At 49.1% G+C, this 16014-nt stretch overlaps 1 protein-coding gene across 1 annotated transcript in view; it reads right to left on the reverse strand.

Annotated features, from left to right (window-relative positions):
* Positions 1-1842: 1842 nt before the first annotated feature.
* COQ8A (coenzyme Q8A) overlaps positions 1843-16014 on the reverse strand; it is a 43745-nt gene continuing 29573 nt past the window's right edge. Inside the window, exons 6-15 of the mRNA XM_071421631.1 lie at positions 15275-15397; positions 11683-11768; positions 10476-10616; positions 9324-9405; positions 7977-8070; positions 7028-7169; positions 5485-5592; positions 4711-4776; positions 3893-3979; positions 1843-3230 (exon numbers count right to left, since the gene is read on the reverse strand). Coding sequence (XP_071277732.1) covers positions 2937-3230; positions 3893-3979; positions 4711-4776; positions 5485-5592; positions 7028-7169; positions 7977-8070; positions 9324-9405; positions 10476-10616; positions 11683-11768; positions 15275-15397 — 1223 coding nt within the window. The 3' untranslated portion in view covers positions 1843-2936. The remainder of the gene's footprint in view (positions 3231-3892; positions 3980-4710; positions 4777-5484; positions 5593-7027; positions 7170-7976; positions 8071-9323; positions 9406-10475; positions 10617-11682; positions 11769-15274; positions 15398-16014) is intronic.

Below are 16014 nucleotides of genomic sequence, written 5' to 3' on the forward strand. Positions count from 1 at the left end.
CCTGTCCCTCTCTTTCAGTCAAAATGTTCACGTGGATTGAAGCCCATGGCTCATCCCACTGAGGCAGCTGCTGTAGCTCTGGGACATAGCCTCGTTCCTGTGCTCTGACTTTTCAATCAGTGCTTTATTTCTGATTTCCCAGGGGTCCAGTTGCACATCACAGCTGTGAAGGTCTTGGGAAATGGGCCTTGTAGTCAGGGATTTGGGCATTAGAAAAGCAGAAACTGATCTGCGTGTTCACCTCCTGTTCAGCTCCTCAGCATGCAGTTTCTGTTTTGATGCAGCAGCCAGGTTGACTATAGAAAGAAAGTAGGAAAATCACTGCTACCAGAGGTAGCCTGAATCTTGTTCCTTTAGAATGGAAAATCACTGTCATTCCAGAGGCAGCTTTAATCTGCAGCCTGCCCTGTTCAAAGAAGTGTTTTCACTAGAGATTTTTCTAGACCCTAGAAGCTTCCTGCAGCACAGAAACAGTCACATCCTCAACCCTGCAAGCACAGGTCAAGCAAATGCAGTGCCTGGCATGGATCAAATGTTCCTGCTCACTGCACAATGTCACAACTTCTCTGACTTGAAGCCAGAGTTTCTAGCTCACGTTTTCTACAGGGCTGTTCCTCTGACATGCAATTCCTCCTGTCACAAATCTCTCTGGACCAAGCTACAGCCATTATTAATGCTTTCAGAGCATACACAAAAGGTCAGGAGAATTAGTGACTGAGGGCTCTAATTAGCTCTCCTAATAAAGCAACATCTCAGCTTCTGCAAGTTGCTACCCTCTGGCAAATGCAAAACAAACTGCACTGTTCAGCTGGATGTCATTCCTAAACCCTCTTGGGAAGGGGAATGTTTGCCAGGAGTTGAACACTCTTGCTCCAGCATGGTATACACAAGATCTGGGCTGACATGAGCAAGTGGAAAAGTGAACTGCAGTGCTCCAGCTTACTCTGCCACCTTTGCAAGGCCTCTGAACATGCTGGCCTTGAATCTTCAGTTTCAGAAAACCTGCTCTGAAGCTCACCTAATATAATTCCCTTGTCAGCTTTTTATACTTTACTTTTTAATCTTTAACATAAGCATTTAACAGCTCAAACAACTCTGCTGTTTTTACAGCTGCAAGGTCTAGAGCCAAAGGAGAAAAACTAAACAATGTCTATCAGAACTCAAAACAAGGGAAGTTACTGTAACTTTGTACACTGATAAACTGCTTGATGCAAAACTATTATTACTTCATTGAACAGCAGAGTTAACTCTTCTCAAAAGGTTAAGAATAATCTGACTGGGATTTTGAACTGAACTGCACTGCATCTTCTTCAATAAAGTCTTAAATGAAGTGGCTTACATGTTTATGGCTTTGCAATAAAGATAATACATAACCTGTTTTCCTGTTTCTCAGAGGTCACTCCTGAGACAGACCATTTATTCACTTACCTGTTCTCCCCCTCTGAAGTGTCAGCTGTCAGGATTTCACACATGCTGGAGTGTAAGATCAGGCCACCTGGGCATTCCTGGGCTCTGTTAGCTGAGTAGGACCAGCTGAGCCTGCTGGTAAATAAACACCTGGCACTTGCCAGACAAGGACACCTGGTAAGGCACCAGGGAAGCCTCAGCTCCACCAGCCTCTCCTTCACAAGTGGAGGAAAGGCAGAGAGACTTGTGTTCAGGAGGCTGCTACCAGAGTGATTAAAACAAAGGATAATTAAAAAACAAGTAAATTACCAGGGATTTTCATGGCATGAACAGGCCTCAGCTTCTGCTGAGCTGCTGTTTATCCCCAGACCAGGACACTGCTCGCCTGAGTGTCCATTCCCACACCAGAAGATGACACAGCCACAAGCAGCAGGCCCACGGCACAAGCACTTGTTTATTGACATCAGGAAGTCGTACAGGTTCAGGCTTTGTACAAAAACCTACAAAAGTCAATTTCCTAGCTTGACTCCAGGAGTTTAAAACTGTGCGTCTGGTTTGAACTGTGTGACATTTCAGCTGGATCTGCAGCTGCTCTCCAGAGGCAGGACATTTGTTTGCCTTGCTGCAAGTTCTGCCTCACAGGGAAACACACAGAGGAGGTTTTAGTCAGGAGTCCAGCAAGCAGTGGGGGTCAGAGTTGCAGCTTATCTAACTCGCCCTCAGGAAAGCTGATACCTACCAGACAGTGCAGAATCCCACTAGTTGTGCTCAGATCTAGCTCTGCTGATTACATGTTTGACTCCCAGAACTGAGATGGGTTGTGAGAGTGTGTATGTGTGTGTGTGTGTGTTTAAAAGAGACTGGCATTCAATTCTCGGACTTTTAAAATATTTCCTATGTTTAGCTTGCAAGCCAGAAAGAGGCAGAAAGCGTCAAACTTCAACGTACACACACGCCCCTTGCATTAACTCAATGGCAGTAGAATCCAGGAGGGCTCTCAGACTGCCACCACTTGACTTACAAAAACGTGGGGGAGGTGCTGGATGTGTCTGTGGTAGTGAACACCTTGGTATTTCATTCTCTAAATTCACAGTATGAAAACTACTTGAATTCCACCTCAGCTTTAACGAGGGAAGGTTTTAAAAAAATTTGTGGACAATTACAAATCGGTTTCAATATTAAATTCTGCTCTCATCCTCCTTCCCCTACTCGTTATAAAACCCTCTCAATATGCAGCCACCATCACAATGTTACAAATGCATTCAAGGTAGTCAGCTGGTGCCTTGAAGCAGCACAGAAGCACTCAAAGAGTTTCCTGCAAGCTGTGGGCTGTGCTGGCAGTCCAGGCAGGACACACACAGCAGGAAAGAGCAGCTTTGTCCTCGTGGAATGCACCCTTGGCTTCCAGGGCATGGGGCTGCTGCATGTCAAGAGGATGGAGGGCTGGGGAGCAATGCAGGGGAGGCTTGGAACGCTCTCTGCAAGGCTCAGCTGAACCAGGCCCCCAGAACAAGACAAGTTCCTTCTTACTACTCCTCTGGCTTCTTGCCCCTACTGCTCCAGTACTTGGTGTATGCCTCTTGGAACATGTTTTTGCAGGGAATTTTGGCCTTCAGTTTGGTGCAGATGAGGAAAGAGCCGCCCATCTTCCGATGAAGGGAGTAGGTCTCCTCCGGCGGGGGGATGAGCCGGTGCTTCAGCATGATTGGGATTAAACCATGGATCTTCTCAGTGGTGCTTTGGTTGCCAAAATCAAAAGGCTCCTTAGATGCAAAAGCCTCTCCCAGGATGAGGACAGCATTTAAGTGGGCATCTTCCATTTCCTGCCCAAAAGGAAAGAGAGATAAGTAACACTTAACTAGAGGGATAACACCACTAGCCGTGACAACCACCAAAGAAAGAGGAAAAGAAATGCCAGTGCTAACAGCAGCAGCTCAGGAGAAACAGCCCTGTCCACGACAAAGGGAACCTCCAGCCCCCAGCAAGACTGAGGAACATTTAGTTCATACAGTTTTGAGCAACTAAACCTTCCAGAAAACCATCTTCCCAGTCATACAACATGCTGGTTCTAACACATTTGCACAAGTGCACAGTGGGAAGGAGTATGTGAGAAAATCGATTTTCCTTTAACATCTTTCAGAAAAAATAACTAAATCCTTTTGAAATTACAAAATCAAAGTGACTGGATACTTTGCTATATTTTATGACTTCCCAGTCATGAAACTTCAGAATTGTCATCAGCTGCAGGGTCTTGCACGGGGAGAGAAGGAAGGACAGTGGTTTTGGGGCTAGCTGTATCCTCATTATTTTCCTGCTCCCAAGAGGAAGTGAGAACAAAAGCCAAAACCTTTTTTGCCCTCCTCATGCTTATCAAAAGGGCTTTTGGACTGACACTTTTACCACATCAAGAAGTCTGGGGAAGTTCACAGACCTGCAATCACCTTATCTGTGGCTAACACCAAAATCAGACCTTTCTGCTCCATACCTTGATTTCATAGCCAGTGAGGAATTTCATTTCAATGGACTTCTTCAGTACTCTCTCTCTGTCCATGTCAGCAGCTGCCTTGATTACCTGAGAAGGAGAAATACTTTCAGGAGAGCCAAGAGAAGACTGAACAACAGGACTGCTGCCCAGGCCACAGGAGCACACATCAACACCACCCACCTGCTCACTCCCTTGCCTCTGCCCTCTCCTCAGGGCCCTGCATGCTGGGCAGGTTAAGAGCTACTGGCTAAAAGATCCACCTCTTCCCAACAGGGCTGCACATGGCCCAGAGAATGTAAGGGACAGCAAAAAAAGCTTCACAAATAGTCAGCCCCTCCCCAAAGAAACAGCAGAGCTGACTGTGAGCAGCTTTAGGTGGGAGCTGCTGGGCCTGGCAGCTCAGTTACCAGTGCAGAACATGGTGATCACAAAGGAAGCATGTTTGACTTCACATCCATTCATCTATCTGTGGAAAATCTGAAAATCTCAGGAAGAGGTGGGGAACAAGCAATTCCTGCATATCCTCATATAAAAATCACAGAACTGTGAGTGCTCTGATACACCCTGATGCCCAAGGCCCCCAGCAAGCATCACTGCAGTGCACTTTTGTGAACATCCCACCTCAGAGAGGCAGCAGCTTGCAGCACATCTGCAGACAGCCATGGCAAGGGATGAAACAGGCACAGAGACCACTCTTGCCTCCAGCCCTGCTTCCCTCCACACCCAAAGTGTATTCCAGTACAAAGTGATAACAGCTAAGAGATAAGAGTATTTGCAAAATCGAGTGCAGCTCTCTAGGGCACAGTGTAAGTCCTCACCTCTATGTAGACATCTGTGAACTTCTCATCAAACCCTCGCGTTGCTCCAAAGTCCAGCAGGGCCACCTGGAAGTGGACAAAGCTGTTTGTATTAACTCCACCACTCTGGTAGAACCTGATCTTAAGAATCCTCCTCAGTTCTTCAGGAAGCTCAGCTGGCTTTCCCAGCTCTCCTCTGCATCCCAACTGCTCCTGACTCCTTTATTCCCAGTCTGCAGCCCAGCAGGGCTGAGGCCACTGCCCAGTGCTCACACTGCCACACCTGCTCTGCTGGCAGCTCCACTCAGGCTCCATGTGCAGGGACAGAGCAGCACTGAGCCTTTTCCCAGCACTTTGCAGCACAGACCTCAGGAATAAAAAGCAATTCCATCTGCCCTACAGAGCACAGACAAGCAGCCAAACCAATGAGCAGGAATTGCTACCCTTATCTTCAGCACAGCACAAGAGCATTTAACTGGAGAGTCCTGGGCTCAGGTGTGTCCTGCTAGAGCACTGCCTGCTGCAGCTTCCCACCTTCAGAACAGATCCTGAGGTTAAGGAAATGGCTGTGACTGCTCAAGGGCCAGGGTTACAGCAGCCCTGCTTTCCTACTGAGCCCTAGAGAGGGCACATGGCAAAGGGAGGTTCCCCTGTGCTATCTGCCCATGCCTCAAGGACAGGAAACTGAGAGAATCCCAGTCAGGACTCATTAAGCAGGGAGTGGGAGTGAAGAAAAATCAAAAGCTGGTGAAAACTGATGTTTGTGTAGGCAGGAGAGTGGCTGCTCAGCCTTACCTTGTGCAGCTGTGGGTCATAGAAGAAGTTGGACCAGTTGGGGTCGGTCTGCATGTACCGGAACTCAAACAGCTCCCGCAGGCACAGCACCAGGATGTTGTGGCAGATCTTGTACAACAAGGAGAAACAAGGAGAAACAAGAAACAAGTCAGGAGGGCAGCGAGCCCTACTCACACCTCTAACTTAGAGCAGGCATCAGCAAACAGGGCACACATTGCCACACCAGCAGGAACCATCTGCTCTAAGCAGAGCTGAAGGAACACCTCTCACCACAGCACCAGCAACTCCCAGCCCACCCCTGCCATGGGATGTCCTTAGCAGATGGCACAGATGCTCCAGTGCTCATCCAGCTGCATTCTGGTCCTGCCTTTTCACTTTCCAGCATTGACTACACACTGGGTGCCTGCAAGGATGGGAATCTTGTATGATACCTGACCCAGCATGCATTCCTGTGGGCTCAGCACTGAGCCAGCTTGAGGGAGGAGCACAGAGCCACACCTTGGGACCAACAGGCACGGAGCAGCAGTCCCTGAGAACCCCCCTGCTGCATTACACACTCCAGCAGAGCTTTTCTATGAGAATGGCTAAGCTGGAGCCTGTTCAGCAGAACTGCCAGCCTCACTCTGCCCCTCTCCAGCTGCTGCAAAGCTGAGTGAAACACCATGTCCAAGGTGGAAGGAAGGGAGCACCAAGTGCAAGCCCAGCCCTGCTACAGGACACTGCCATTAGGGTCAGAAGGCAGAGGGTCAGCCAGGCCAGTGGCTTACAGGAAAGAAGGGCTGTTCCTGCAGCAACACCCCAGCTCAGAGACTTGTTAAATGAGTCCTGGTGATGGAGCAGCTCATTGCTGGGGACAGTCCCTAAGAATAGCCAGCCAGCTCTGGCACAGCTTCAAATCTAATGTGACACTGAGATCTGTTTAACCAGGGGAACAGACTCTGCCCTCTTCCCCAGTGGCCTAACAGCTGACAGCTCACACCAAGAGACACACACACACATCCAAATACCAGGACAGTTATTTCTGCTGCTAGAACAGCTGCTTGTCCCACCACAGCACTCCAATCCCTGGCTATATTCAGCACCAACACCCACCTATCCCCACATCCCTGCTTTTGTTTACTGACAGGTACTTTTCCAGCAGCCCTGTGTAGCACTGGTCTGTCCTGCAGGAATGACACCCAAGCTGCTTGTACTGGGATGATTCTGCAATCCTGCCCAGAAGAGCAGCTGCATAAGACCCCTTTGCCCTTACTGACAGTCCCCCCAAAATTAAGGTCATCAGAAATGGCATCACACAGTGAGGCTACCTCCCCTTCAGCTGCCCTTGCCATTCAGCCCCTCCAGCCCCTCCCTGCTGAATGCTGGTGCCTGCAAGGCCCAAATAAGCCTGGAGAGACTCCAGTGTCACTGCCACCTTCCCTAAACAAGTCTTCCTAGAGGCTCCAGACAGTCCTGCTCAGGGTTTGCTGAGTGCCACAAGGCATGCCCCCAAGTCTGGCACGGGGCTCTGAGCAAGGGCAGAAACCCAACATCCCAAATTCACCTCATTTCGGATCTCCTGGCTCAGTCCTTCAGCTTGATCCAAGGGAAAGCCAGACACCAGCTCTGTGGTCAGCACGTGCTTGCTGCACAGCTCATCTATTACTCTTGGTACATAAAAGAAGGGGTGGTCTTTCAGCAGCTCCCTAGGGGTGGAGAAAGGAAAGGAAAAGGTTTAGGAGCCCTGAGAGCAGACAGACCCATCAGCATCACCTCACACAGCCCTTGACCAGCCTCTCCCCACACCCTGCCTGGGGCTGCCAGGAAATGTTTTCCTCAGCAATTACAGTAGGGATTAAGTCAGCAGAAACCCTGCCAGTGACTCAGAGCTGCTGCCAGCTCCTGAGGTCCCATCTCCTGCCAGAGCAGTGATACTAAGAAGGCTCCAGGCCAGTGCATCAAGGGGCACTGGGCTCTTTTGCTGACCCCACTTGGTTTTAGGGCCAGACTGCACACAGGGAAGAGTTGCTCTGCCAAGGGGAGCAGTGCCACAGGGGCACTTCTGCAGCAGGACAGGAAAAGCATCCAGCACCATGTAAAAATAATCTGGGTGCTTTGGCAAGCCAAGGGAGCAGGCAGCACTGCTGGTGGTAACTGCTTTAAGAGAGCTGAAGTGAAAACCTCCTAGGCTGAAGGATGGGAGAGGTTAACAACAGGCTGAGGTAAGAGCACTGCAACCCTCAGGAGTTACTGCAGCACCTTCCCATGTGGCACAACAGACAGACTTGCACCAGAGGAGGAGATCACATCTCAGCTGACTGAAGCCATGCCCAGCTGAGACAAGGTGGTGATTCTGGGGGACAGCTCAGGCCACAAGCATGCACCCTTCCCCTGTGCCACATGGCAGGGCACAGCAGTCAGCTCCCCACCACCACCCCTCAAGTTAAGCAACCTCCTCCTGCCTCTCCCACACACACACAGAGAAGGGGCTCAAGGCAATGGTGGGAACATACTGGAATTTCCTTGCACAGGCAGCTTCTCTCAGGTAGTCACACTCCAGGGCCAGCTCTCTGCTCACAACCTCAATCAGGTGCTCTGGGAACAAACCTGAAAGTCAAACAGCACAGGAGAGAGCAGGCTTAGAAAAAAGGATCTCCTCAGGCTAAGCTTCCCAGAGCTGCAGCTGAGGAGCACAGAGGCCCCAGAGCGCCATGGTGTAGTTCCAACCAGATGCAGATTGTGCAGTAATCACAGCCCAGGTACATCCACAGCAGAGCTCTGTCCTCTCCCAGCTCCCACCCCACAGCCCAAACTGTCCATTCCTGCTACTGGCATGGCTGTGCAGGAACACACACCAAAGACAAGCACCCAAACACTGGGCAAAAGCAGCAAAAACAGCTCCATAGCTGCCTCCAAGTGGCAGCAGGCAGAAACAGGCAGCATGACTAATGCAGTGTACTGCAGCAGCAGCACGTAGCCAGGGCCTGAGATGCCAAGCCCAGTCTTCTTAGTCTTGAATTTGGAAAACCAATCTACTTCTTGGGCCAGACACAGCTGGGGCTGCAGCAACTTCTGCAGGGCCCTGCCCAGCCACCAGAGAGAACAGTCCCAGATTTTCTCAGCACCCAGCCTGATTTTAGAGCAGCTTTTGTACAGTCCCACTAATATTTGCAGCTGCTGCAGGCATGTATTTGGAAAAAGGAGTGGTAAGTCCTGCATTCTCTGTGGGAAAAGGGACTTATCCATGTGCTGGGACACTGAGCAAGTTCTAAGTCAGACAGCTCTCCACAGCTCTGAAAGAATAGAGAACATCTGGGGAGAGCACAGAATGCAGGCATGGAAAGCTACAAGGGAACATGGAGAAGAATGAGTTCTGCCAAATGTACCAGAAAGTAACAGGACAAAGCAACACTACCTCACCTGAACACTGCCCACACTCCAAGCCTAGAAAGCCACCAAAAGTGAGTATTCCCAGGCACTTTATATTTTGCCAAGCATCCCTATGGAACTGTCTCTATAGAGAGCACACAGAGACAAGTGCAGTTACTCTGGCAGGTGTGTGCACACACGTGGCCAGCAAACACACAGCTGCACTTCCCACCCCACCAAGTGGGCACTGGAGCAGGCACCTGCCCCAGCAAAGGCAGCACAGCTCTGCAGCACAACAGGGGAACAGAGCATGGCTCCCCAAGCTGGCCCTGCACCCTCTGCCTCTCCTGCTTTCTGTAGGAAATCTGCTCCTGGGCACACTTAGTACCCTTAAGTTCCTTTCCCCAGTCTTTGGAGGGACACATGAAATGTGCTGCTTGAAAGGGGTTGGCAGAACTCAACCTGGGAACACAGGGTCTCTGCCTTTTTACCTTCAGGGAGAATATTGCTCATGCTCAGGACAGCCATCAGGTTGTTGACATCACTGTTGATGCTCTGGGCAACTCCAGGGTACTGTGGGACAGAATGGGAGAGAGCAGTGTTGAGGTTAGATGAGGCCAGGGCAGGATAAAACACCTGGCTCAGCACCCACTGTCCCCACATCACAGCAGGCCAGGGTATTCCTGAGCCACTCATCCCTCCTCTAAAAGCCTACTCAAAGCCCAGCATCTAAACCAGGGGACAGACAGAAAGGCTCAGATGCAGCTCCCTGCAATCAGAATGGCCTGTTCAGATCCTCTGATGGGAATTCTTCCAACACATGACGGGTTCTCAGACACACAAATCTCACAACAGCCATGGCAGTCAGTCCTTTCCCTCCCACAGCTGAAAGCACACTGCCCTGGAAGCCCCAGAGTGTCATTCCCAGCAATAGGGCAGGTGGTGAGGCCCCAGCCCAGTCCTGGCAAAGGCACCTCATCCTGTTCTCACCCTGTCTGTCAAGGGGAAGGAGCCTGCACTGCTGAGGAGAATGTGTGCTGATGCCAGAGGGTTGAGTTTCTGCTGCTGTTACCTTGGCCTGACTTCAGAGAGTAAGTGGGACACAAATGGCTTCAGAAGACACCCACACCCATTGATAATATTTCTAAAGTCTCCCCATACTACAAAAACCCACCAATGAGTTGACCAGCTTTGCCTGGGATACTGCTCAGTCAGCAGGAACCTCACTCCTTGGGATTATAAAGCATGCTGTACCAGGAGCTTTAGCTCTAGAATGTCATTTTGTTGGAAACAGCCACCTGAGGTTGCTGACACCCAGAAAGGGGCCTGGGGCATGTGCACATCCCTGAAAGGGGACTGGCCTGGGGAGCAGGTGGGACCCTCCCATAGAGCCCTGAAAGTACAAGCAGTCCCTCAGCACCATTACCCCATACTGCAGTGGAAAATCTATGGGATGTCTCCTGCTCATCTGGACACAGAGTGGCTCAAGCTGCAAAAACCTTTCCTGTCTTTTCCACTCAGCTTGCACTACATAAGACTTCTTCACTTCCATTAAAACGTTTCTTATTTCTCTAGCAGTACACACATAGCTCCCCTGCCCTTCTCTGAGCACAAACAGGACATGGCTGCTCTGGAAAGCCCACCTGGATTTTCATGGCAACTTCTTTCCCGTTTTTCAAGCGTGCCAGATGAACCTGACCAATTGAAGCAGCAGCAAAGGGGCGTTCTTCAAAGGACTCCAGTTTATCCCTCCAGTTGGGGCCCAGATCGTTGTTCAGAGTTTTCTACAAATAAATAGAAAGGATCAGGGTATGGGAAGCAAAGATTTAAGACTTTCAGTCTTGCAAATCACGTTCCTCTAAGGTGACTGAGTTCTGAGTGCCTATAACCTGCTTTCTAGATGATCCTCTGTGCCTTGTCATTGCACACCAAGGCAGGGAGTGGTGCAGCCAGCAATGCTGCCCCAGCACTCAACAGGTGCTGATCAGATCTCTGTGGGGCTCTGCCCTAAGGGACAGAAATCTTGAACACAAACACTGCTGCCTTGGCATACAAACATCCCCTTTTAGGTGCCACCTGCTATCATCCAGAAAATGAGCAAAGAAAATGAGTTAGCTATTTCTCCTCTTTCATCATGCTGCCAAGCTGAAGAGAAGCAATCCAGGCATGACTCTCTTTAAGGCAATATTGACAATTAAACATCACAGCCTACTTTAACATCTTTTTTGTTACCCTGCCAGACTCCCATATTTAAGTTCTAGCTCTGCTTAGTGTCTTTCAGAAGATAAGTAGTGCTGGCAGTTCCTTTGGCATCACCCTTTACACGTTAATTTACAGAGAACATAAACACTGGGGAAAACAAACTTAGTTCACTTCATTCTGGGTTTTCTTGATGGCAAGTTAACCAAAATGGTAAGGACAAAGCTGCTGGTTATTTTCCATCAGACTGAGGCTTGTAAGTCTGTTTCTAAAATGGGATGTAGACATATCTAGACACCACCTTAAGACCCACAAGAAAGAGAAGAGGAAACACAAGAGGAGGCTACACTCACCAACACCCTATAACCATATTTGTGGCAGCATCCTGCTCCATATCAACATTAATCTCAGGACATGAAAAACTCCCACATTTTTTCCCCTCTGTCTAGACCCAAACTTCCAATTTTTTGAGAGAAAAGACAACACATAATTGAGAGAAGGAATCACACTTTACCCCCAGCTGAAAATATGTAACCTTATTGAAACATTCTATAAAATCCCCATCCACCTCCCTTACTAGGGCATGTCACAGGTGACATTTTTTCTGTCCATTGTCTCTTTCCCTGACAGGCACTCAGGAATATTCCTCACCATCATCTGCTTTATGGGCATGAAGTCGGCACTCTGACGCACGCGCTCAAAGATCCTCTGCAGGTGGGGGTTGATGAAGGCATCATCTGCCAAGGGAAAGCACACAGCACTCAGAGCAGGCATTGCATCCTTCCACACACCAAGAAATGTGCTCCTGCATTCAGACAAGTCAGGCTGTCCTGCCCCAGGCACACCCCAGTGAAGGTTTTAGAAGTAATTCTTTAATTCTTTTGGTGTGGTGACAGGTGACAGAGCCAAGAGCAGAGCGCTCTGCCTCTGTCACACACCAGCCCATCATCTCCTGGCTGGCAGCATCCAGGTCTAGGAGAGGTCACAGAAGGAACCCTGGAGAGCCATCCCAATGCTCCAAGGTTCCCAGTGTGGTTTAATCCAGTTCATTTTAAGGGGCAGCAGCTCCTCTAAAATACTGTGCTATAGTAAAACACCACTTAGACAAGTGCTGAACTCTTGGAGAAACCAGGATTCAGCATCTGCCACTGTAAACAACTGCCCAAACACAGAGCAACTACAAATGGGAAGCAGAGAACACAGCTGACCCCAAACTTTTAAGTCAGAAGTATTTAGCAAGCAAGTATTTACACTCATAAGAGGAGGGGCTGGGGCATCTTGAAAGATTAGTCCTCTGCTTGAGCAAAGGCTTCTACAACAACTCAGAGAAAACCACCACTGCTGGCAAACTTTTAATTTCATAAATGATTATAGAGGAATCAGATTTATCTGCTGCTCTCCCAATATTGGAAAAATCCAGGCTACAAGCCTTGATTCCTGAGAACTGAACCTGCACATGCAATTGTGACATTCAACAGAAATGTATTGTTCCTCTCTAAATACACATGCACGAACCACCTTATATCTATCCCAGGAAACAAGAAACAAACAGTGACCTTAAGAGGACTGTCCTGGGAAGATGGATGAAAAGGAATGGACAAAAAAGATAAATAATGCAGAGATGTGACATTAACACTCAGCATTATTTACAAATTCCCACTGAAGCCATAGCAGCATTTAAAAGTACTAACAAAACCCCACTGTGGAGCCAAGGGAAGTTTTGAAGAGGATCAGGCTTTGCAGGAACAGTGAGTGGAGCTCCTGTGTGACGCTGCAAACCCGCAGGAAGGTGAGACATTGCATTTGCGTGTGCACTGAAAGAAACACCTGCTCTGTCACTGATGCTGTATCACTGCCCAGCCTCTGAACATGCTCCAAAATATTCTCAGGGCTCTGTGAAGGTATTAACCACCATGCTGCAGTGTGTCACCTGCACTGTCAAGGGTGACTGGGCAAAAGGAGAAGGGATCTCACTCAGAGCGACTCCCCAAAGCTGTTTGTGTCAAAGCATCAGCATCTGCCACAGGCATTCAGGATCAACCTCCTTTAGTCTGCTCACTGCTGACATCCATAAAACTCTCAAAGGGAGAGCATCCATCCTTAGCTGGGGTGCTTGACCACCCCCAGCCTTTGTTCATGAGCACAATGTCAAATAGCCAAGGAACCTGCAAGTCCAGGCTGACTGTACAGAAACTCAGCAGCAATGTCAAAAATCAGCCCTGCCGTGGAAGCAGCTCTGCCAGGCTTACAACATGCTGATGAATAAGGTTTTACGTCTTTGTGGTCAACTGCTGAGGCCTTACTGGAACAAAACACGAAGCAGGAGCCAAGGTAGGGCACTCTCAGCTGGCAAATGCAGCTGCCTTTCCACCATCTCACAGAACACAGGATGACTGGGGGCCTTTGGCATCTTTTCTGTGCAGGACCTTTAGGAATGTGGGTCCCCACAAATCCACTGACTCCCCCCAACAGACGTCAGAGGTTTTAAGGAGACTGCTTTGTGACTTGTGCTCAGCTACAGGGAGCCCCTGCCCCCAATTAACAGCCAGACCTGCTGACAGAAGCAGTGAATTCAAACTCACCAGGCCCCAGAGAAGCCTGTGAAGTGGCAGGACCTGTGTGAAACCCTCCTGTACAAACAGCCACCCCAAGAAACAGACACTCTGCACTGTCTGATTTATCTCACCACAGCTGTCCCCCAGCAAGGTCACCATGGGCCTGTGCTCTTGCCAGGCACAGCAGAATCCACACAGTTATAGCAAGAGTCCAAATGAGGCTGGGTACAACCACTGATGTTGCTGAAGGCTGTTCCTGACACCAGAGTGAAGTCAATCACCAAGTATCTGACACTCCTGCCAGAGCAGTGTAATGTTAGGAGACAGCAGGCAAGTTACAAAAATCCAGAGCATTTCTGCTCCTCAGAGACAGCCTTTCATAGCTCCCTCCTCTGCACTCACATCCAGGCCTAGGGCAGCTGTGACCACACTTGGGCACACAGCAGGCACAGCTCAGTGGTGTCCCAAAAATCTGAAATTAATCCCACCTATAGTAGATGAGTTTAAGTGCAGAGCTGATTTCCAGGCACATACCCTGCCCACATACCAGAGGCACTGGAAAGCAAGGAGCACAGGAGCTCCTCCTGGAACTGCACTGTGAGCCATCAGTTTCTGGAGGCTGAGGAAACAGCATGTGGGTGGCAGCCTTTGACACAGCAGCTGATGCCTCCCACTGGGCTCTGCCAGGTGCCATCAGCCTGGCAAGCACCTAAACCAATTGATTAGCAAATGAAATGCCAGTCAGGGCTCTCTGGGACAGTGAACTGATCTTGTTTTGTTGGTAAGCCCAACAAAAACTGTAAACTCTAAAATCCTACTCTATTAGAGTATTTAATACTCTACTAGATCCAGTCTCATCAGCTAATACCTACAAAAATTAAAGTAGAAGCGCAAGCCAAGCAAAATGAGTACTTCAAACACTCAGACACTTACTCCATTTCAGAAACACATTGAAAGCTATTTCCAGACAAGTCTCACAGCTATTTTTGGCTGGTTCTTTCCTTCCCTATCAGGCTGGGCAGCAAGGCAAATTGGAAAGATTCAGATAAGGTTTGAACTGAGCACACCTGCCAACTCCCTAACATTTTAGGGACACTGATGTCACTCATGCCTTCACCTGTGGTCACTGGCCTCAGAGCTCGAGGGGTTAAGCAGCAGTTTGAAGTCTTCTCAGGATGGAAACAAGTGTTTTATACCTGATAAGATTATCAGCTGTACTGGCCTTTCCAGTAAAGCTTCAGTGCCCACAGAGCATGTAAACCACAATCAGGTTGCTATAATGGGAGAATATTGTGGATATAACCTTGACCACTTTTGGTGAACAAAGAACAGGATCACATTTTTGTTGTCACCCTCCTCCTTTCTAGCAGGACACCTGCAATTAGAGTGTAATACAGCTCTGCTTCTTAACAATTGCTTGTAACAGACACTAAAATTCACAGTGTCACCCTATTGTCAACCAATTTCAGTTACACACAATAAGGACACTGAGAGAGTGGTGGTGTCTAAGTGCACCCACCTACTTATTTCATACTGGGATTAGATGGAAATCAAAATTTCCATCACTGCTCTCACAGGAGAAAGCCATTTGTTCAGAGTCTCCACAGTCACTTGACACTGCCTGATTGCACACAGCTGACCCTGTGTCACAGCTGGCAGCACTAAGGACCTGTGCTAAGGACACTTACCTTGAATGCTCAGCATCTGTCCCAGCTTCAGTGCTGCTCCCCGGACCTTGCACAAGGTCCTCACGATCCTTTCTGCGTTGGCCTCTGACAGGAAGGGGCTGGAATCCATCACTGCTTTCTTCCCTGAGGCAAAGGAGAGAGGGTATGAATGAACAACACCCTTATCTTGGCAAGCCCACATTCAACAGGAGATTTGCCCTTCCCTAGGGAAATCAAACCGGGACTGAATTGTACATGTGCCTTGGGACAACTTTGACACTGTTGGCTTGAGAGCCAGGAGCAGCAAGTCACAGCCTCCCAGAATGTGCTGCTCTGCAAACTGTCTGGGATCCTGGGTAATGCTGGTGCTTGAACTCACTGTGCCAGCCAGCACAGCCTAAAACACTGTGCAAAGGTGTCTTGAATCCCACACCACGGGCTGCAGCACAGCCACAGCCTCAGAAGGGCAGTGGGAGTGAGCCACAGCAAGGAGGAATCCTCAAAAGCCTTGGAAGAACACAGACCAACAGGCTTCTCTCTTCCAGCCTCTTAATGTGGAAGCTTAGACAGAACAAGGCCAAAATAGACACACTCAAACACACACTTTCCTGTCCCCAAGCATGTGTAAAGCTCATGTCTGACAGGCTCAGAGAGGTCACACAGCCATGCACACACCAGTGCCACAGTTCCAAGTATGCAACAGGGGCATTGTGTGGCGTAAGAAGCACTTCACTTTAATTTTATTTTATTTTTATTAAGGG

The sequence above is a fragment of the Agelaius tricolor genome, unplaced genomic scaffold, assembly GCF_023055355.1.
Source record: "Agelaius tricolor isolate 1412-34295 unplaced genomic scaffold, bAgeTri1.0.p SCAF_1, whole genome shotgun sequence".
NCBI classification, from domain to species: Eukaryota; Metazoa; Chordata; class Aves; order Passeriformes; family Icteridae; genus Agelaius; species Agelaius tricolor.